The sequence below is a fragment of the Melanaphis sacchari genome, unplaced genomic scaffold (assembly GCF_002803265.2).
Source record: "Melanaphis sacchari strain LSU unplaced genomic scaffold, SCAv2.0 Contig23_pilon_pilon, whole genome shotgun sequence".
Taxonomy (NCBI): Eukaryota; Metazoa; Arthropoda; class Insecta; order Hemiptera; family Aphididae; genus Melanaphis; species Melanaphis sacchari.
Genome location: NW_020271114.1, coordinates 2,179,602 through 2,202,915, shown reverse-complemented (window position 1 = coordinate 2,202,915; position 23,314 = coordinate 2,179,602). Strand labels below are relative to the sequence as shown.

At 26.2% G+C, this 23,314-nt stretch overlaps 2 protein-coding genes across 5 annotated transcripts; both read left to right on the top strand.

Moving 5' to 3' along the window:
• Positions 1-1,948: 1,948 nt before the first annotated feature.
• Positions 1,949-12,880, top strand: LOC112594571 (ubiquitin carboxyl-terminal hydrolase 32). 4 transcript variants are annotated; one of them, XM_025339414.1, is made up of 32 exons: positions 1,949-2,192; positions 2,354-2,562; positions 2,673-2,800; positions 2,862-2,967; positions 3,043-3,164; positions 3,234-3,393; positions 3,874-4,113; positions 4,189-4,323; positions 4,398-4,522; positions 4,576-4,749; positions 4,817-4,948; positions 5,019-5,110; positions 5,184-5,415; positions 5,534-5,723; positions 5,791-5,963; positions 6,026-6,182; positions 6,914-7,052; positions 7,114-7,219; positions 7,283-7,456; positions 7,557-7,731; positions 8,000-8,151; positions 8,224-8,431; positions 8,802-8,866; positions 8,945-9,109; positions 10,184-10,374; positions 10,451-10,658; positions 10,721-10,903; positions 10,975-11,141; positions 11,213-11,268; positions 11,501-11,688; positions 12,275-12,367; positions 12,441-12,880. In XM_025339414.1, the coding sequence occupies exons 2-32, from the start codon at positions 2,505-2,507 to the stop codon at positions 12,609-12,611; spliced, it is 4,665 nt and encodes a 1,554-aa protein (XP_025195199.1). In that variant the 5' UTR covers positions 1,949-2,192; positions 2,354-2,504; the 3' UTR covers positions 12,612-12,880. The 4 variants fall into 4 exon arrangements, with proteins under 4 accessions (XP_025195199.1, XP_025195200.1, XP_025195202.1 ...); XM_025339415.1 differs by having other exon boundaries at positions 2,305-2,562; XM_025339417.1 differs by having other exon boundaries at positions 1,949-2,226; positions 2,305-2,562.
• Positions 12,881-16,008: 3,128 nt separating this feature from the next.
• LOC112594632 (uncharacterized protein MAL13P1.304) lies at positions 16,009-23,314 on the top strand. The gene is made up of 13 exons (XM_025339526.1): positions 16,009-16,230; positions 16,303-16,422; positions 16,712-16,888; positions 16,997-17,145; positions 17,213-17,369; positions 17,735-17,900; positions 18,546-18,830; positions 18,912-18,964; positions 19,030-19,106; positions 19,338-21,166; positions 21,809-21,969; positions 22,165-23,035; positions 23,152-23,314. Exons 1-13 carry the CDS (start codon positions 16,225-16,227, stop codon positions 23,250-23,252), a joined length of 4,152 nt encoding a protein of 1,383 aa, XP_025195311.1. The 5' UTR covers positions 16,009-16,224; the 3' UTR covers positions 23,253-23,314.

Below are 23,314 nucleotides of genomic sequence, written 5' to 3'. Positions count from 1 at the left end.
CCGAAGCGCGATGGCCAGAGCCCAGAAGACTACAGCACTTCGGATAATCAGAGGCTATCGGACGGTATCTGCAGATGCGTCACTGTTGCTCTCGTCCTCACTGCCGGCCATCTCATCGCCCACGAACGATTGAGAGTAAAGAATCGGGAAGAAGATCGGACGACAACGACGGCCGAAATGAAATTGGAGGAAAGGACGATTTCAATCAGATCCTGGTAATCCAGATGGGACCGATTAACCAACGGAAGGTGGACTCGCAGGCTACTTCCGGACGTCTCTCGGTGACTGCGGAAGCCGCCGATGGAGCTGATCTTCCGAATAACGTAGACGCTGTCCAGCCACAGGTGCTACCGAGCCTATCTGTTGAGGATGAACCGCACCGACGACGGCGTCTGTCTCTATTGCGGTCATCCCATAAACAACGTCGAGCCACCTTCGACTGTCTCCAATGGAACACCGAGCGAGAAGGAATGCGGCTCTTTCTGAACGGTCGTTTACTTACACCGGAGGATGTGTCCGACCTGCTTTGCAGCCCCATCGTCATTTGAGAAGCGTCAGCCAATACATTCGAGGCGTTCCTCAGGGCCCGCAAGGAGTTTTGCTACATGATTGAAAACATCATGATCCGGAAGGAAGAGGATGAGAGGGATGCATAGAGAGTGGACCAGTAAAACCTACTGGTAAAACTCTCGGAGGTACCACTGACCACTCTGTAGCATCTCACTCTTGTGGCACCACGGCAGATCATGAACGAGACTCGAGGGCGGTGGGCTTCGACCGGCTCACGAACAGATGTCCCAGTACGCGAGGTCTAGGGCGACGGATAGAGGTCGGTCCGCCAAGACACAAGGCTCCGAACAAAAAATTTTTTCTTTTTAATATGTATGTAAATTAATATTGTAAGGCGGTTAGATGGGGGATTGTCTCATCAACTCCATTGTTTAATTTTTAAGGACAAGATGTAGGAATCCCACGATTTCCACGGTGGTTTATTTTTGTCTTGTATTGTTTATTATTAAAATACCTGTTAAATATAAATGGAGGGACCCTTAAAAGTAATCAAGGGGGTTATACAGAATTTATGGGGGACTTAGCCCCCCTAGTCCTCTCGTTATTTGTGCATATGATTCTAAGTTTCTTTAGTAATGATAAAATAACCTGAATATTACAGAAAATAAGTTTTCTGGTATTTTGATAGTCACTTTACTGCTGTTTGCAAATAAATTTCACAATATAATTAATAATTAAATTTAATTATTATACTTTTCATTTGTTTTTATAAATATTAATTATTATCAATTTTGATTTTATATCGATGTCCGATAAAAATAAATAAGGTATGTTTGATGGCGAGCGTATGTATGTTCATAATATTTAGTTTAAATAAGAATAATTATGCGACGAACAATTCTAAATTATTATCCCACAGGCTATGCATAAAATTACCATAATTTAAGTTTCGAGACGTAAAATAATATGAAAACTGCAGCAATAACTATTAGCTGTTCTAATAAAATTAAAAGTGAGCAATACACCAAAATTATGTATGTTTAACGTATATCTACACAGAGCTCACATGGGTTATCGGTTGTCGGCAGATCAGCAAGCCGCACACTGCTTAAGTGCTGAAATTCTGACGGAGTGACTGAAAATCTGCGAAGTGCACACTGTACGACTGTTAACTGCACAGTGCACAGTCGTACACTTGTTCAGAGGGATAAAGTATTTAAGTGACAAGACGATTAAAATAATTATATAATATTTATTATAGTACCAATTACTATCCTCACCGGACAACAATCGATTCATCATCTCCTCCATGAACATTTCTTTCCCGCTCCACCCGACCAGGCAACTCATGACCACATGACGTGGGTTTATTATCTCGTGAGCATGTCACTCTTATTATTATTTGGCCATGAAATGTTGTTATCTATTATAATAACATAACATGTACTACACCAATAAGTAAGCTTTTCGCCCTCGTCGCTTATTCGGTCAATAGTCATAATTAATTTCTCAATCTGTCCGTTGTGATCCCACGAACTCGTCTCATCTTCGGTCGTCACATCACGATCACAACAACAACAAAAATAACAACGACAAATTATAGTGTTATGTCGTCATTCGGAAAATTGATTTTTTTTCCTGAACATGACGATGTAATTACGCGATTTTCTACGTCATAATATGTTCGTATTAATTGTAAACCGATTCCAAATAATAGTACATATCAGTTAGTTAAATTAAAAAAAAATAAAAGAATAAATAAACTATTCGTTCGTTTTTTTTTTTATCACCTAGGAGAGTAATGGCGGATAATAATTTATGGCGTTTTGTTTTTTGTTATCAGTCCTGTTCATCGCAAAATAGCGATTTTCACATTCAAATAAAGCGGTGAGCTGCTGTTTGAAAAGCCAACTTAATAAATCTACGTAAAATGCACTCACCAGGAAATCAGTCTGTGTCATGCAACTACTAGTTCAGGCAACAAGTTTGACAACATGGGAGCTAAGGATTCAAAACTGAGCTGTATAACTTATGAGGATGCAGTTAAAAGAAGTACTAGCTTAATATAATTAACCATCAATATTTTATAGTAGCATTATCATGCTCATTTGATGGTAGTTATAATTATTTTGTTAATTAAAATATATGTACATGTTTTTCAGTTAGTGATTCAGAATTAAAGAGACTGAGAGAAGCATTTAAAAGACTGTCGCCAGTTAATGGAGCAATTACTAAGCATTCATTCATTAAAGAAGTACTTGGTGATGGGGTTCCATTATCGATTGCAGAAGTATGTTATTAATATCATAGTTAATGATATTCTGTATATATTATAATGGGAAATTTTGTAGTATATATATTCAGCCTGTGGTGGTACTATTAAAGGCATTATTTTCAAGGATCTAGTTTGTGGATTGGTACTTTTGACTCTGGGTACCAATGAAGAAAAATACAAATGTAAGTAATTAATTTAAGAAATTAAAATATTGTCAATTGTTTATTTATATCATAACTATTTTATGCATTTTTCAGTTTTATTTAATTTATATTCTAATGAAAGTGAAAATGTTATTTTACGAGATGAATTTCAAAGACTTATCCAAGGGTCTGAGTGTATTTTTGTACCAGAACATGTTCAATTTTTATTTTCAGAAGTAAGTTATATTTTTTTTCTCCCATGTGTAAATAAATATAAATTTGATTTGCATTAATAATACTTTCAGCAAGATCGCGTCAATTATGATGAATTTAGATCCTGGTTGACGAGACATCCTGATGCTACATCATTAAGTCGATGGTTACTATCAAAGCCTTGTTCAGTTTCTCTAAGTAATGAATTAGAAATGCCAACTTTCTATCAAACACTTGCTGGAGTAACTCATTGTAAGTATCTATTTGATGCATTTTAGTTAAAAAAATAATAGAAGTTAATACATTTTTTTAACCATAACTCATAATTATTATTGTGTTATATATATTTTAAATAAAAATTATTTTGTTAACAAAGTTCAAGTCAGTATTAGAATTTTGATAGTAAATATAATATGTACTGTAATTAAAATGATCAAAAATATTATAAAAATGTATATTTTAAATTTAATATTTAAGATAGTAAAATAAAACTCAAGCAAGTATTTTTTTTTATTTTTAAAAAATAAATGTATGTATTAATTTCTATTTGGTTGATTTTTTCTTAAAGATTTTAAGTTTTTGAATAAAAAAAAAAAAATTATTATTACCTTGTATAATATGTTTAACATTTTTTTTTCACATGGAATTAATTTCAAAGGAGGATTTTTTTAACTAAAACTACTTTGAGTATATATTTAACCTGACTTAATAAAATATTACTTAATTTTTTAGTGGAAGAAACAGATATCATTGAATTAGAAAAATGTTACTGGTCATTAAAAGGTGAATCTTCTTCGGGTAAATTGGACTTAAAAACTTTGATACCTTTGATAAGTCCTCCTATGCCATTAAATGTTTGCTCTGGTTTGTTTGCTGCTTTTGATGAGAATATGGATGGTCATATAGATTTTAAAGAAATGGCTTGTGGTATATCAGCTGCTTGTAGAGGACCTTTAACTGAACGACAGAAATGTAAGTTGTTTTAATTGTATCACTAAAACATAAAGATTATTGATTTAAGTACTCTGTCTAAATTTTTTTTATTAGTTTGTTTTAAAGTATTTGATAATGATCAGGATGGCTACTTATCAAAAGATGAAATTTCTAAGATGGTTGATGTTATGCTTTTCATATGTGAAGATAATATAGCAACTCAAAATAAAGAAGCTACTGATGAATCAGGTATTATTAATAATTAATTTGTTTAGTTATGTATTTGTGTTATTAAAATATTTTTTATATTGCTAAATTTTTAGTAAAAGAGATCATTGTATCTGATTTAATCAAACGTTCTACTGACAAGGGTCTTGCAATTGGAGAATATTTGATGTGGACTGTTCATAATTCATTACCAATGGATTTTTTAAATTTAATTTTCCAAGTAAATAGGTTTATTTGACTTAGTAGTCTGTTATGTATAACAAAATGTTGTAGGTATGCCATATTGTGTTTGGTTTGAGACCTATATCACGGGTTGAGGAGGGAGAAATTGTAAAAGGCTGGTTAGAACGTGAAGAACGTAGAGGCTTAGTTGTTGGTCAGCTCTGGTATTTAATTTCAATGGATTGGTGGCGAAATTGGAATGATTATGTTTCAAATACATATAAGGTAAAAATGATGGAGACAATATTTGATACCCTTTTTCATGCGTTTATTAGTAAACTATTATTTTTAGAATGGTGGTGAAATGTCCAGCTATTGTTCTTTTGAAAGTACTAGTTCTTTTTCAAAAACATCAAGCTTAAAACTTTCATCGAAAAGATCGCAATCATCTCTTGAAAATAGTATTGCTCTTGATACATCTTCTGTGTGTATACTATTTTAAAATTAAATAAGGTAATCAAAATTTATTTTTATTTATTTTTATTTAATACTAGGTGGTCGTCACTGGAATAACCTCTCTGGATCCTAGTACTGGTGGTCATCGAAGAGTTGGTTCAATTACTTCATATTCATCTTTGCAAGAATCGTAAGTTATTAATTTTATAAAATCATTTTTTATTTAGATAAATGTTTTAAATTATTGTTATAATTTATTTTAGTCCTACTCAATCTCCAATCATGAGTAGAAAAGTTAGTCTTAGCAAACCTGGCCCAATAAACAATTCTGGTCTTGTGTCTGTGCCAACCACAAAAGTAACATCATTGACAGGTGAAGGAGGTCAACTAAAACGAAATATGCTGCTACGTGGTAGAGATTTTCAGTTGGTTCCCAACTCTTTATGGAAAGCACTAGTACAGTGGTATAGAGGTTCACCAGCCCTTCCTAGACAGGTGAATAATAAAATATAATTTTGAATCAATCAAAAATTAGTCTTTTAAGAACTTGAAATAGTAAAGTTGGGTATTATAATTTATGAATTTATGATTAATATTATGTTTGTTTTTATAGGTAATTCGATCAAATCGAGGTTCAGGAGAGACTGAGTTGGAACTCTATCCATTAAATCTAAGACTATTAAAACATCATAATGGTACCTTGAGTAATGGATCAGGTCCTAATTCTAATGTGGCTAGAGCACCTACACCTAATACAGGATCATGGTCAGGATTAGTTGGTGGTTATGGTGCAGCAGCATTAAGTAACTTAACATTATAGTGACATTTGTTTTAATATATCAATAATAATTTTAAATACTTTAAATAAAGGTTCCACTGGTTACAATTATGTATCAAATTTAGTGAATTCTATGCCTCGGAGATATCTTGCGTACACTGCATCTTTTAGCAAGTTATCTACTGTTAAACATGTATATGATTTTCTTTGTAATAGACTAAAATTAAAAGCAGAAGATATGAGGCTTTGGCATTTTCATGACGAGGTTTGATTATTTATAAAAGGAAATTAATATTTTAAAATTTTATATATTTATTGTTTCTGTAGAATAATATGGTATTAATTGAAGATGAAGATCAAACTTTAGAAGAATTAGGTGTTTGCGATGAAGATCAAATAATTATAGAAATACGAAACAAAGATTTGACATGGCCCGAAGAAATTGGTTCTCTCTCTATTAACTCCGGTGATAAATGTAAACAATGTAAGTTCTTATCCTGTTTAATATGGATGCGTTTTTTATTTAAGTGTTTTAGTAAACATTAGTTAAGTTTATATAGTGTCATTAGAGCAAGGAAAATGAAATATGAGCATAATTATATAAACATTTAAAATTAAAACACATGTGTATGATAGTATGATATTATCTTTGTAAAGTGAGCTTTATGCAATATGTATTGGCTTGTCATTCATAAAAGATCCCAACTAATTTTAATTTTTGTTTTTTTAAACAAAAATATTTGTAGTTATCACATAAAAAATAATAAATTCTGTTTTAGGATTTTTGGTTAACAGAAGTAAACTTATTATTTAATAAAATACAATCAATTTTATTTGATATGTTTTCATATTTTATTTTAAGCAAGACAGAATGCATAATGCATTTATTTTATAAAATTTTTTATTTTTTTTTTTGTAGACATTCAAGCAGTGTAGTTAGTTGTTAATATTAAATAAGTCAATATAAAGAAAGAATTAAGTAACTTGGTTTTAAATTGATTACCAGTAATTTAAAAAATTGGCTTTCAGTATTTTTTTCTGTTAAACAATGTTATGTTTTTAATTTGATCATTCTATTCAAATTTAAGTTGGTAGATACTTAACTAACCCATATTTTTATTATTAGTTTTCTATAGTATAATTCAAAAAATAACAATACAGTATTATTTAATATAATATTTAAATATATTTATGTTGTTTAAATTATTTTTATAGTGCCTGCTGAAAAAGGAGCTACTGGTTTAAATAATTTAGGTAATACTTGTTTTATGAATGCTGCATTACAGTGTGTAAGCAATACTAGACTTCTTACACAATATTTTATCAATGATATGCATCTTTATGAACTTAATCGGTATGTATTTTAATTTATTAAATTAAATTAAATTTACTAACCATTGTAGTTAATTTTCTAGGACTAATCCATTAGGTATGAAGGGATGTATAGCTAAACGTTATGGTGATTTAATTCATGAAATTTGGAGAGGAACTGCCAAAACTATAGCACCTCTTAAATTAAGAGTAAATTATTTTTGTTATTATTTTGCAAATAAAATATTAATGATTAAATGTTTTCATTTATAGTGGACAATCGGAAAGTATGCACCACGTTTTAATGGTTTTCAACAACATGATTCTCAAGAACTACTTGCCTTCTTATTAGATGGTTTACATGAAGATCTGAATCGAGTACATGGCAAACCATATTCTGAATTAACGGATAGTGAAGGAAGACCTGATGTTACAGTTGCAGAAGAGGTTTGTCTTCTTAATTTAGTTTTAATTTTTTTTATTTATAATTTATCTTAAAAATAAAACTGTTATTATGTATTAATTAATTGTTCTTTATTTTTATCAGGCATGGGAAAATCATATTGTGAGAAACAAATCAATTGTGGTAGATTTATTTCATGGTCAATTAAAATCTAAGGTTACTTGTAAAAAATGTGGTCACGAGTCTGTTAGATTTGATCCATTTAATTATTTATCATTGCCTTTACCAATGGAATCATATGTGTGTCTTCAAGTTATTGGTAATTTATATTTTATAGTTTGATTCAAATATTTTCTATTAAATTTTTAAAAAATATATTTATTTTAATACAAAAAAAAAAAAAAATAATAATAATGTAATGGTGTATAAAATTAAATATATCAAAATTTACATTATTTAACTTTTATATAATTAACTGCTTAAAATAAATATTCTATGTTTAGAACTAAATTTTAAGTCAAACAACTTTCTAGAATAACTTATTTTAGTTTAGAAAATGTTTATTAATATTTTTATACAATTATTAGTGATTAAATTGGATGGAACAGTTCCTGTGAAATATGGTCTACGGATGAATGCTGATGACAAACATTCTGTTGTTAAATTAAAACTTTCTTCATTAAGTGGAATCTCTGCTAATAATTTAAAACTTGCAGAAATAATTGGGGCACAAATTAAAGTTAGCTTCTATAATTAATATAAATATGTGCGATCTTTAACTTATCGATATAAATTTAATTTGTTTCATTAGAATATTATTGTTGATGAACAAAAAGTAAAACCTGGAAGTTTGTTGTATGCATACGAGCTACCTCCACCTACATCAGTAGGCCCTGGTTCAGAAGTATCAGGTGACGAGGAGCGTTCGTCTATTTGTTCAACTAAATCTGGTACTCAAAGAGAAGCTGCCCAAACATTTACCACTATACAACGAACTGTTAGGCCAGGAAATACATTTGGTAAACTTAAATGATGATTTATAAATATTATTTATTATTTAATTAGAATTATGTATTATCCTTTTTTTAAATGTATTAAAATGTACTACAAAAATTTAAATGTATTAAATATTTTAAATTTATGTATTCTTAGGCAATTACATTTCAAAATTAGTTATGAATATTAAAAGTTAGGTCAGCTATTGAATTAAAAATATTAATAGCATGTTTGGATATGCTTAAAGTTGACATTACTGAAACTTTACTACTTTCATTAACGTGTAGAAAATTAGTATAAGGATTTTAAAATGTTTATTTTTAAAGAGTGATTTTGCTACCATTATTCAATCATTAGTTGCTACTGATATTCTAATTTTATAAATTTTTTTAGTGCAATCAAATGGTAATCGTACCAGTAGTTTAAATGAAGACATATCAACAACCGATAATACTGATGTAATTTTGTTTGTTATATTAATTTTATTATTATTTATGTTTGAGCTTAGGTATTTATATAGTATTTATTATTGTTAGAGTATTAGTGGATCTCAAATGGACACAGATATCAATTTAGAAGAACCTATTCATACCACAATGGCAGACAGTGGGAATTGCAGTGCAAGCAGTTTTAGTTTGACTGATAGTGGTGATACAATCCATCAAACTCCAAATTATGTTGTAGCATTGCACAGGAAAATGGTAATTATATTAGTAAAACAATTATTACTGTTAATATTTTATTTTTAAATCTTATATTTCATTTTATAATTTAAATTATAAATTAATTATTGACCAAAAAACAATAATTTAAGTAAATTACTCGGTTTTGTAAATTTGTATTTATTTTTACTAGTGATAATAAATGAGTACATCATTCAATTTTTAAAAAAAACTGAACTAATAATTAATCTTAAAAGTTTAAAACAGATATAAGTCAATTGTATTTAGATATTAGTCACTATTGAATTTGATGTGTCAATCAACTTAAATAGTTTTTTGTGAAAACAGATTAGGGTTTTCAGGAATGTAAAGATATTATAATGAAGTAGATTTAGTACACTTTTATTATTATTTGCTCGGTGTCTATTTATTATGGTAAATTAAGTTATATATAAATATAATGTTACTCATTAGTCATTAACATTATTTTCCTAAATGTATGAGAATTATTGAGATATTTTAGCGAATCAAATAAAAAAATTACTGTATTATTTAGTAACAGGGTACCTATTTACTATTTATGAATTATAACAATATTGTTTGTCTATAATTGAAAGAATCAGTTTTGAGTAAATCATTAATTTGTATATACAAAAACTGGTTGTTCTCTTAAGGTCTGGAATTATTTTATACTGTGGGCTGTGGGTCCTCGAAGTTATCAGGGTGCCATTGCTAGTTTAGTTGCAAAAATAAATGTGCCTGTCATGTGACTGACAAATTATGTAAATAGTAAATATGGATATTATTCTTATATAATCAAAGAATTTATATAATAAAATAATATATTGTAATGAATTTAAAAAAAAAATATACTAATATCATATTTTGATTAATATTATTTGGGATTTATATAAATACTTGATTTATTACTATAACTACCTATATAATTGGTTAATAACTGGTGAATAACATATTATCTTCCATCACATATAATATGTACATTAAAAAAGACATTAAATTCTACCATAACAACTTTTACGTTTAAGATAAAATAATAATGTAATTATTAATTAATTTAAACATTATATTTTATTAATAATACAATATTCTTAGATCAGGCAAGATGTGTATTTTATATCTGCTCATAAAAGTAAACCTAGTATTTTTGGTTTACCAATAATATTACCTTGTAATGAATCTACTACAAATCAAGATCTTTATCAAGCTGTTTGGCTTCAAGTAGCTAGATTAGTATCACCTTTACCCCCATCTGAATCTACAGTACCCAATCATGCTATGGACTGGTAATAATACTAATAATCATGTAATATAATATGCATAACAAATCTTTAATAAATGATTTATTTTTAATTATTTTAGTGATGATAGTCTTGGCTATGAATTTCCTTTTGTTTTGAAAGCTGTCAACAAAGAAGGAACACTTTGTGCATGGTGCCCTTGGTATCGATTCTGTAGAGGATGTACAGTTTTATGTTGTGATACGGATTTTAATTTTGCTGCAAACCATATTGCTATAGACTGGGATCCAACAGCCTTACATTTACGATATCAAACCTCTCAGGAGTCTGTAAGTTTTTAAGTTATTTTATCTTAGTATAAATTCCATTGACTAAGAATAATTATTTAAAGGAACATGAATGCATTGGTGAGTCTCAGTGTTCACATACAGAACCAATAAGTCTTGAATCGTGCCTTGCGGCATTTACTAAAGAAGAACAACTTAGTGAAGCTGAAAAGTATTATTGCTCAACATGTCAAGACCACCAATTAGCATCTAAAAAGTTACAAATTTGGAGATTACCTCCAATTTTAGTAAGTTGTTATTAATGATTTAAATTTGTGTTTTATTTATGTATTTATACATTTATAAATAATTTTTTTAGATTGTTCATCTGAAACGATTTCAATATCTTCAAGGAAAATGGGTAAAATCACATAAAGTGGTAAAATTTCCTTTTAAAGATTTTGATCCAACTGATTATTTGGCTTCAGTTCCAAAACATACTGTTTTAAGAAACAAAGAATTACAAGATACAACTAAAAATCTACAGTAAATAAAAAAAAAAAAAATAACTATTTCTTTGTCTAATCACTTAACAAAATTATTTATTTTTTTAATAGAGAACAATATCCATCAAACAATAAAGAAGATTTAAAACCTGCTTTATTAAATGCTGGTAAGATGAGATATGATCTATTAAAATAAATAAAAAGATGTTTTTAAATAAATATTTTGTTCTCTATTGCAATTAAATTATTTATTTATCTTGAAAAAAATATAATTTTTTTTACCAAAATATAACAATTATATTACCTCAATTTTATGCAAAACTATTTAATAAGAAATCATTAAAGAATGTACTTCAATATTTTTATTTTAAATTTATTTATAATTAATTATTTATTTAGATGGTGACACTCTTTTAAATACTAATAGTCACCTAAACGAACTGGAAGGTTCACAACGTAAAAGGTTAGAATCTACTTCTCTTTTACGTACACCAATTGATGATAAAGCTTTGCAAGATTTTCATCAGCATAAGTTAGTTGGTGAATTTAATCCATTAGATTTGAAGTACAACTTATACGCTGTTGTGGTAAATTATTCAAAATAATATTATTTAAATACTTATAAATTAACACTACCTATACATTTTTCTAGTTAACTCAGTTCTGTTATTGAAATTACCACAGGTTAATACTAAATATTAATCTACAAGACAAAGTAATATTATAGGTCTGTCCAACAAAATTTAATGTGTAAAGCATAAACCAATTTTCTGTTACAAACATAGATACCTATTTACTTTATTTTCAAAATGTAATTTAGGTTCATGACTCACTTAATCATCTCTTTATATATTATAAGTATTATGGTTAATGTTCTGAAAAAGCCAGTAAATTTAAGATTTTCAGATCAAATGCATGTTACAGGATACTGGTAAATTGTTTCTAAATGCTTAACACTTAAAGTATTTTTGAACAAACCTAGTTATATAATAATTTTATATTGTAAATTATCAAATTTTTTGAAAATAATTTAACATTATTAACCAGTGGTCTTTGCAATATCAATTAGTTTACCAGAAAATTATGTAGGTAGTTGTGATAATTTATTAGTACAATTATTTACTTTAGTCTTAAAATTACATTCCTTCTATAAAATATTCTGTTTTTTAACAGTGTCACTCTGGAATTCTGGGAGGCGGTCATTATGTATCATATGCTTGTAATCCTAATGGAAAATGGTACTGTTATAATGACAGTAGTTGTAAGGTAAAGTTTTAAATTTAAGCAATTAAAAATAATTAAATTAAATTAAAACAGTTAATTATTTTACACTTCTTAGGAAGTCACTGGTGAAATAGATACTAGTGGAGCATACATGTTGTTTTATGAACGTGAAGGTCTTTGTCATAATCAATATATGCCCAATGTGTTTGGACGTGTCCCTGTTGATGTAAAGGACCTTGATCAAGATTTTGATTCTGATTTGAAAAAAGTTTGTACTATGATGTGATCTTTGAGCTTATATATTTTTTATTAATCAATGAAAAAGATTTATTAGGATATTTTTACACAAGTTTTATTTGTTATTTTTATTATTATTTTGTAAAAAAAAAGTGATGAAATGCCATAACAATGATTAAGTAATGTTGCAATGATTGCTGGTTACTTATGCCATTAAAAAAGTTACCAATCTTAATCACAGTCTGCACATTTTTATTTGTATATTGCTTATAATACATTCCATATTATTAAATTATTACAATAGTAGTTTTTACTATACGTAAGAAAAATAAATATTGATAAATAAGATCAAAAATATTGGAACAATTCATTCATAATTATTATTATTATTATTATTTTATTATTATACTGTTGCTTGTAACTTTGTATATTTACATTGTTTTCTAGTCTGTTAGAGCTCCCATATATTATTATTATTATTATTTGTTATATTATTTATGTTATGTTTCTGAAATAATTAAATTCTATATTTTTATTTGTTTAGAAATTAGTCTACCTACAAATTTTATTGTTATATACTGCAAACTTCTTATTGTAACTTCTTACAATATTTTTTAAGTAGTTGTTTTTAAATCTAAAATTAAACCTATGTATTAAAATATTATTATTGATATAAAGGTATGCATTATTAATTGTAGTGAAAATATTCTTGTTTGTCATACATAATGTAAAATTATATATAAATATATAATACAACTTATTATTTTTTGTTAAATAAACAGTTGATGCAGTTAAAAATATAATATATTTTACAGATGATTTATTTGATTATTTAAACAGATCCAAAATATTCTGAATAATTGGAGAAATATGTAAAAAAAATCTGACTTAAAGGAGCACACAACATAAAAAAAAAATCTTTAAATTATTTTTAAGTGTTAAATTATTGTAACTATGGCTATATGAAATGATTTGGTGAAAATTCGATGTAAATAAAATTATTACTTTAGGAGATATTAAGAAATGTAAAATAGCCACGTGACGTCATTGGGCCCTACTCTTCGTAATTGCCTATCTTATACGTGTAAAAGTTCCTCGCTTCTCACAACGATTTACCAACCTAAACATTTTATTTTTGAAATTTAATTTATGTAAATATGTGTGGTTTTATGTGTTTAAGGCGATGCAAGAATCAGAATTTCAATATGACGTTTAGTTTTTTAAATATTAAAAATCTTAAAAGAGACATTTTGGTTAAACAGCACATCATGATGAACTTTTTTCAATTGCTCATAACTTATTGAATAATGTGAGTAGAAACGTAAAACCTATACCATTATCCTTAGAATTGAACATTCTTTCAAATAAAAAAAAACTTATTTTTTGTGTTGTGTGCTCCTTTAATTCTATTATTTTTTCTATCAATTATACCTAGTAAGAATAACTTACTAGAAATCTTATATTAAATTGTATTATTAAATATATATACTTTAGTAGGACCTTTATTTTAGGTTACTAGCCTATATGTATTTTCTACACAACATTATAATTTTAGCAGCTATTTAGGTAAATTAGTGGACGGACATTGGACACTCATTAATAGTGGTTAAAACGGGACACTTGCTCCCTTTTGGAGAAACAATATTAACTTGTAATTTAATAAATATTACTGTGGTATAATTACCTAATAACTTAAGACATAAAACAAAGAAATGTAATGCAGTTCTTGTATACCGACCAAATAATATATTTGATTATATGTATTTTATTTTATTATTTTCTATTTTTTCTTGTACTAATATTTTTATTAGGTAACTATAATATACCAATACATATATTAATTATATGAATAATAGCATATAATATGTGCTAAATATATAATAAAATATTATTTTATATTTATATGTTGAAATAAAAAAGTACACCTTTTTTCCCTTTATTTAGCTTAAATTTAAATTTATATATTTTTCTCCCCTCTTTAAATAAAAATAAAAATATCTTTAGACCTCCATGTGAGTGATTGGATACTTGATTAATTGATTATTACTTATAAGATGATTCAATTTGGAAATAATAACTTTAAATTACTTTTAAAAAATGTGTAAATGCATTTTTGATATTGTTATATTATTATCACTTATCGGTACAATCTATATGCCATGATTCATGAAGAATCTCATTATACATTTTTCACGTTTTTGATCAAGTATAAAAACTTATAGAAAAAACAGAATATTTCAAATGTTTGTTTAAAAAGCTCACAATCAGTATAAATCATTTGAAAATTGTATTGTGTAAAAATAATTAAGTATTTGTGAAAAGTTTCAAATTTTGATGGTTAATACTTATTAAATTTCATCAAAATGAAAAAAATACCATTAGAAAAGAAAACATTATCATAGTTAAATGTTTTGATGTCCACTGTCGTAAAAATATGAATTTCAATAATTTATAAAAAATGTGCGTGGATGTGGTATATTAGTAATAAAACATGACATTAAATTTTATGAAGAACTAAGGTAGGTATATCATGTTCTAGAAAAGTTGTTTTAATTCGCTCTTTCAAAATATCAAAAGAATACCTACTATTTTTTTTGGATTTTTACACTCAGTCCTGATTTATAGGTGTGAAATCTAGTTGATAATTATGGGAAACGAGGAAAAAATGAATATCTTTAAGAATACTTGCTAAATCTATAGACTCAATAAGAAATGAAAAATATAAAAAATTAACTAATTAGGAAGTTTACCAATTATTCCAAATTTCCAAAAACCTACCATTGGTATCTGAAGAATAAAATTAAAATGAGTTGGTTTGGTTGGTTTCATAGCGGGTAGCTATAGCATACATTCATTTTTTTTTTTATTCGGGAACTGAATGGATAAAGGATATTTTGATTATGAATAGCAAATTTTTTATTTATGAATCAAATCATCACATTTTAATAATTTGTCAACATGTGTGACTGTGTGAGTGTTAAATATGTTAATCAACACATAAAATAATTAATAAAAATAATTTATCATCAACAGTAATTAAATAATGGCCGTGATTATGCTAGATACTGTTACAGTAGCGTTGTGTTAAATTTAAAATCAAAAATAAATATTCATTTAGGTATATAATTTTAAATATTATTGACGTGCCAACCAGTAATTTATAAATTACTACCCAAATTAATATAATTAGTAGTTCTGTTCTTTCATCTCTCAAAAATCTCGCCTTTAATGTCTCTTCTATTAGTTCTATTCCTTTCAGTTTTTACAGTTCTCACAACATTTAACATTTAATAGTGTCTTTAAATTTTAATCTTATACTTTTTGACGTTGAAAACAGTTGCACTCTTATCTGAGTTATCACTATCTGTATGAATTTTACTATTTTTCTCAGAATCTACTATCTATAGTGTCTTGTATCAAAAATTATGAAAACAATAATAATTATTAATCATGGTAATATTTCTCGCTAGCCTTCATAAATAAAATGATACAATAATTTACATTACACGTCGAATCGAATACAAACTACAAAGTACTATTATTTTTATAATTAACCAATTAAAATAATCAAAAATTTTCATTCTCAACTATTATTTGTCGTGTCACTACGATAATAGTGAATTGTATGTTTTAAAAAAATTTGTTCAGCATTTAAATATCTTATGGAGGTAGGTGTTGCGTAATACATGTTAGATTTATTTTACAATGTCATTTAATATTATTTGAAAAAAATTTAATAGGACAAATTACCACCCAAGGAAACTCATGTTTTGACTTTGAGCGATTTTATTGAACGACGCAAAGAATGGGATCAAGAAGATGAATCGCGATTAGCAGAATATCTTCAACAATTGTCCAATGTAAGTGTAACTCATAATAGTATTATTTTTGTTATTAATTAATATGATTGTGTAATATTGTAATCACATTCTATAGTCACTGTTGTTTTTACTTTGTATTCTTTATCACATTAATTCACGATTAATAGTGAATCATATCTATTCTCAAAGTTTATAAAAAAATTTAACTTTTAAGGTTTTTCTGATTTTATTTATTCTGTTTTATTATAAATACTAGTTATGTTTTATAACTTAAGTTTCAAATTAAATAATAGTACTTATTAATATATAATAATTTAAATACTTTTAGAAAATAACTCAAGGTGCAAAAAATACATTAAATGAATTGGACGATTTAGTGGCCAGCATAGATGACACTGCAGTTCAAATAGCAAACATCAATAATGAATTTCAGTTATTAGCAGATAAACAATTTATAGAAAACAAAGTTCAAGACGAAGATGAAACAGTGCAAACTAAAGTTGAAGTAAATATAATAAAGATATCAATATTTAAAAAAGAATATATAGAAATAATATAGTTGATTGTTATGTATAATATAATTATATTAACTAATTTAAATATATTTTTTTAGAAACCTGTGTTACGAGAAACCAATGACGCTGATACATTAATAAATAATATAAAAGAAGCACTTAAAAACAGCTTTAAAGCTATTGATACTCACTTTGAAAAAATTACTGTTGTAGTTAGTGATTCTGATGACAATGATGATGAACTTAGGTTAGAATTATTTAAGATTATTTCTTTATTTTAGACTATAATATTTCCATTTATGTTTTTGTGATAGAAATGAAGAAACTATTTTAAGGCCAAAGATATTTTACAAAAAATTAAATCTTCCTTCTTTAAGTGGTAATACATTATCTGAAATTGTCGTAGATAATGCTATGTTTTCAGATTCAGATTCTGATGTTGAACAACCTACAAATACATTTAAAGATCAGGTAAAATTAGTTTTTTAAATTAATCAGTTATATATAAGATCAATCTATACAACGTTCATTGAGAGAATATGAGTGTACACAAACCAAAATTATTCTTTGTCAACTGCTGTAATATTTATAATAATTAATAACCAATCAATGAATGAGATTGGAGATTAAAGCAAAACTAATAAAAGTCCAGAATAATTAGTGTGTAATGCTTATGTAGTCACATTTTCACGATGAACAGTGTATAGATAGTTAATAAAAAAATGCATTTTTGATAGACACTGTCTAGATTCAAATTATTATAACACTCAAAAAAAAAAAAAAAAATTGCAATTACAAGTTTATATTATGTTATAAATTATTTTACATTTGTTTAGGAATCATTATCTAGCAATGATGTACCTGAAGAAGATGTATATTCTATTAGTGAATCAAAAAATACATATGAACCTAATTCCGAATTAATAGGTGCCAATAACATTTATTTTGAATCAGAAAAACCGAAGTCTAAAAATATTCCCACTTATGTAGATGATGGTAAAGGTAATATATACAAATATTGATTTTATAATTCTTGTATTAATATTTAATTGTTTTACCTTAAAACAAAATTTATATCTGGGAAAAATATTGTTTATTAATTATTAGAAAATACTAAAATACTTGCATTTAAGATCATAATATATAGTTAAATGACCTATAAAGTTATTTTATTAAATTAACACACTAACGCTCAATTTATAGCCATTATATTTTATACTAAATTCAAAGCTTGGTGTAAAAAGAGCTTTTACTTTTGAGTGGTGTTTTTTAAATATTTATATAATATTATACATGAAATATATATTGTTGTAATAGCTTTATTGATAAAGTGTACAATATATAAATTGCTCTAAGACAGTTCTAATCCTTAATCTGGCTCTGACTACATCATATTGATCAGAATTTTTCTGTATTTTTGCATTGACAGTATTAGAGCCTTAATCCAACTAATTTTCAAAAATTACTGTTTGTAATAAATAAGTTGAGTGAGATAGAGTTTAAATCAGTTTAGAATTAAAAATTATACATTTTCAAATGATATTATCTCTTAATATTTGATGAATATTAATCATGTATTTTTAAAGTTTATTTTTCTTGTTTGTACTAACCTTTTTAATAATACACTTTACCAAAATGTTTTAATAGATGATCTGTTTACTCCACCACCTTTAATTAATGACGATGAAGATGAAAATTTAGAAAATGAATATAATATATTTGGTAATGGTAGTAGTAATATGTTTGGTGAAAAAAATTTGTGGGATGATATTGATGATGATGACAATGATGATTTTTCAAATGAACCACCTTTACCGATATATTCAGACAAACCACCTCTGCAAGAACCTAAATCTTATACTCAAGTAAAGGTTGAAGCACCAAGTATACAACAAACACTGAATGATGAATTGCGAAAACGATTCCAAAAAGGTTATTTATTTCATATAGCTTATAATGACTAATTGATGGTTGATTATTTTTTTATTAATTTTAAAATACTTTATATTACAGATAGTACATCTTCTCAGTCAGATAATTTAAATGCCATATCGTCAAAAACAAAAGTAATTGTTTTTTACTATTATTAATCTTAATCTTATAAATAATTAGTTTGTTTATTAATTATTAGTTACCCAAAGGAGCTGTTAATATTCTTGGCGGAACTGATATAAAACCATACATTTCTAGTCCTGCTTCAAACATAAAGTACTGTCAATTAAATTACAAATATCTATTTAAATGTAATCATATTTTGTGGTGGATATAACATATCACATATTTATGTAATATAGCCATACTCTTGTGGTACTAGGTACTAATTATGAGTTCACAATTATAAAATAAATTTAGTTAATTATGTTTAATAGTATTGTAATATTAATTAATATGTAAATAGAAGTTAATAATTTAAATATTTGATGAAATTGTTATTTACAGACCATCAATAATACCTGAAATAAGTAAAAAAATGGCTATAACACAAAATGATACAACTGAAGATTTTAATACTTCGAATAAAGTTGTTGACGATTTCAATTCAAATTCAGTTACTATAGCACATAAAGAGTTAATAAAAGAAACTAAACCATTAAAAAAACGATCGCTCTTTGATCAAGAATCAGATGATGATGATTTGTTTACCAAAAAAACAGTTACAGTTTCTTCAACATTAAAATCAAATATTTTAGAATCTAAAGAAAGTTTGACAAAAGATAAAATTTTGTCGAGAAACTTATTTTCAGAATCAGATTCAGATGAAGATTTTATGGATTCAAAACTGAAAACAAAAGCTAATTCTACTATTGATAATAATTCTACAAAACTTTTAGACTCTTCATCTGATGATGATTTATTTAGTAATAAATCTATCAATAAAATAATACCAAAACAAATATCTGTTGTAAGTTCTTCTCCAATACATGTTGAAGATGTTAAAGTATTAAATAAATCAAATGAAATAAAACATTTATCAAAACTCCCAATAGAAAAAGATAAAGTTAAAGATACATTAAATAAGGAAATTACTGATAAATTAAAAAAGGATTCAATAAATCCTAGTGTGGCTGATAATAAAGTTACAGAAGAAGAATTTTTACCAAATGATAACACTTTAAATAGCAATACTATAGAATCTCTGAACAATAATAACATAATGATACAAAGTAACCAAAAGCCTTCAAATTCACAACAGGCAAAAAAGTTAAGTAATTTTTTTTCATCGGATGAAGACGATTTGGATGAGGATACATTGTTTAATGTTAATAAACCAAATAAAAATAGTATTAAAAAAGATCAACTAATTTCTAATGCAAGTGAAATTGGTCAAATTACAAATCCCGAGGTTCGTGGACTGAAAAAAGACTTATTTGATTCTTCTTCTGATGATGATCTATTTGTTACTAATAAACCAAATTATAGTCATACATTTTCAAAACATAGAAAACAATCTAGTTTTAATGAAATTGGAAATAAAGAGATTGATGATTGTGCCATAACGAATAAAGCAACAAATATTGATAAAATAAGTCAAATGGGAAATGACATTGATAAAAATAATACAAAAAATTTTAGTCTACTGTCTGATGATGAAGATGAAAATTATTTGTCCTTTGATAAAAACATTTCTGATGCTTTTATTAGTTTATCTAATAATCAAAATATAAATGAAAATATATCAACTATTAGTTTGTCATCTGAAGAATTTTTAAGCCCAAAAATGGATCAAAACAATCAAGATATGTTTCAGAATACAGCACCTGATAGCTTACAAGATAGTAAGAATCGTGATTTATTCAGTCAAAAAGAGATTCATATGCCTAAAAATGAAATAATGTCAAATGAAAATACAATCCATAGTAATAAAATTTCCACATTATCAAGTAATGATGAACAAAAATTAATTCTTAGTTCACAAATTCAAAATGAGAATTCTAATAAAGAAACTAAAATGATTTCTCCAACATCAAATTTTTCAACGGGAAATTTACTTAATAATAAAAATCAAGAACCATTGAAAAAAAAAGATTTAAATGCATCCAATATTATGACAGTATCTATTTCTTCAGAAAACACAATTCAGAGCATCGAAAATCCTATTTTCATAAGTAGTGATGAACAACAATTTAATTCAAATACTCAAAATGTGAATACTAATCAAGAAATTGACGTAATTTGTCCTACATCAGACTTGTCTTTAAAGGATTCTATTGATGGATCTTCTCTCAGTTTGCCAAATTCAAGGAATGAAACTCTAAAAAAACTTCCAGGTAAAGCTAATTTTAAATAATACCATTTTAATTATTGCTGTTAATATAATTTTCTATTTAGATAAATAAAATGAATATTCTTAAATAAATTTAATAAAATAGAAAAAAAGTATTGTAACATTATAATTAGTTGAAATTAGTACAAATCAAGTTCAATTGTGTTTAAATTAGGACATTTTGAAAATTGACAATAAGCTAACTGATATAATTACAATATGTTGTTAAATTGAAGGATATTTTAAATTTAAACTGAATAGATAATTTGGATAGATAATAAAGAAAGTACATTAATACTTTAGTTTACAATAAATATTAGATTCATATATAAATTTAATACCATTAAAAATAGTTGATATTTATCTAAACTGATTGTTTAAAACAGTGAATTAATGTTGGACTATAAGATCCGGCGAATAATTAAATTCCAGTTAGCATGACTGAATTTTTTTAAGAGATAAAAAGTAAAATAAAATTTAATTATATTTTGTTGATTATATTATTATACTATTCATTATTGATTCTCAATTTTTTTTTAAATTAATTTTTCCCAAGTACTGAAGAGTATAAAATGAAAATTATTTTGCAACTAAAAAATCATCAATACATATTACTATATTATAAAAATAATTTTTTTTTTTTCAGGAAAATTAAATAAAAATGCTGGTGCCTTTATAAATGTTGCTAGTCTACTTCCTAATTCTAAAAGCCCATTGAAAATATCTGATATTCCTCGATCAGTTTCATTGGATGAAAAAAATGATACCTTACCAACTGATGGAACAAAACTTTTCAGTGCTGAAAAAGTAATTAATATTAAAAAATAATAATTCAAACTAAAACCTATTATAAGTTGTTAATATTATATTAATAAAAACCAATAAATAATATTTAAAACCTTTTGCACCACAAATTGTAATTTTCTTATAATTAATATTTATACAAAAAAAATTAATTCTATTTCTTTATTTGTGTTTATATTTTTGTAAAATTTTTTCTAGGAAAGAGCTAGAATTCAAGTAAAAAGACGTCCTCAAAGTCGAAAAGCTAGAATAGCTGCTGCTCGAATGTCATCTATAGATATTGGTTCTGCAACAAACTTTGAAGAATCATCTCGCCTATTTGTTTCAACATCTAATTTAGATGACTATCAATCTAGTCCAATATTAAATAATGAATGTACAGATGTAGATTCTTCAAATGAAGTTAAAAATAAAATTGTTGAAAATGATGAAAAAATAGAATCAAAAAATAAGCTAACAAAAAATTTATTTGATGATGATTTAGATCAATCCAAGTCAATTCAACAAGAGTTTGATAAAAAAGATAGTAATTATAACAAAAATATAATATTGAGTGAAGAACTATTAGAATCTAATAAATCAGTACAAGAACAACTCCCTGTAATTGAATCAAATCATAAAAAACTTCTAGAAAATGAACCAGTTAAAGAAAAACAATTGGAAACTGAACTAATAAAAAAAAAACAACCAGAAATTGATTCAATTAATGAAAAAGTTTCAGAAATTGAACGAACACATGAAACACAAGTTAAAGTATTCAGTATGAAAGAATTAGAAGAAAATAAATCTAAATCTATGATTTCAAATACTTTGTTACTTCAGAAATCTAATTCTTTATTTGATGATGATGATGATGATGATGATGATCTATTCTCTCGGAAATCTGGTAAAGTAAATAAAACAATATCAAATATATTTGATAGCGATGATGAATTTGAATTTAACCAAAAATTTACAAAAAAGAATTCCGATAAAACAAAGTCTATATTTGGTGATGATAGTGATGATGATCTATTTAACACGCCCAAAAAACCTTCAGGAAGTAATTTAACTTCTCAAAAATCGATTGGTTAGTATAAAATATACTTAGTATCTAAACAATTTTATTCATATTTTTTAAAAATGTCATATATTTTTAACAATATGCTATTGTTTTAAGTGTTAAACATTTTTTTTTTTTTTTAGATAAATTAAATCAGCGACAAAATCGTTCTAGTGGTGATGGATATGTAAAACTTGCTGCCGAAAGTGTTGCTGTTAATCCATTAGAATCTAAGAAAAACTAAAATTATTGAATATGTTAATTCTATTTTGTATTTTATGTGTCTACAACTTTTATATCGTTTTT

What these genes read in the sequence shown, in the direction of transcription:
- LOC112594571 (XM_025339414.1), top strand. Translation starts at nt 2,505, where the DNA reads ATGGGAGCTAAGGATTCAAAACTGAGCTGTATAACTTATGAGGATGCA. An exon ending in TTTTAAATTTAATTTTCCAA is followed by an intron (nt 4,523 to 4,575) that starts GTAAATAGGTTT and finishes AAAATGTTGTAG; the next exon opens with GTATGCCATATTGTGTTTGG. An exon ending in ATGTTACAGTTGCAGAAGAG is followed by an intron (nt 7,457 to 7,556) that starts GTTTGTCTTCTT and finishes TATTTTTATCAG; the next exon opens with GCATGGGAAAATCATATTGT.
- LOC112594632 (XM_025339526.1), top strand. An exon ending in CCATATCGTCAAAAACAAAA is followed by an intron (nt 18,965 to 19,029) that starts GTAATTGTTTTT and finishes ATTAATTATTAG; the next exon opens with TTACCCAAAGGAGCTGTTAA. An exon ending in AACTTCTCAAAAATCGATTG is followed by an intron (nt 23,036 to 23,151) that starts GTTAGTATAAAA and finishes TTTTTTTTTTAG; the next exon opens with ATAAATTAAATCAGCGACAA.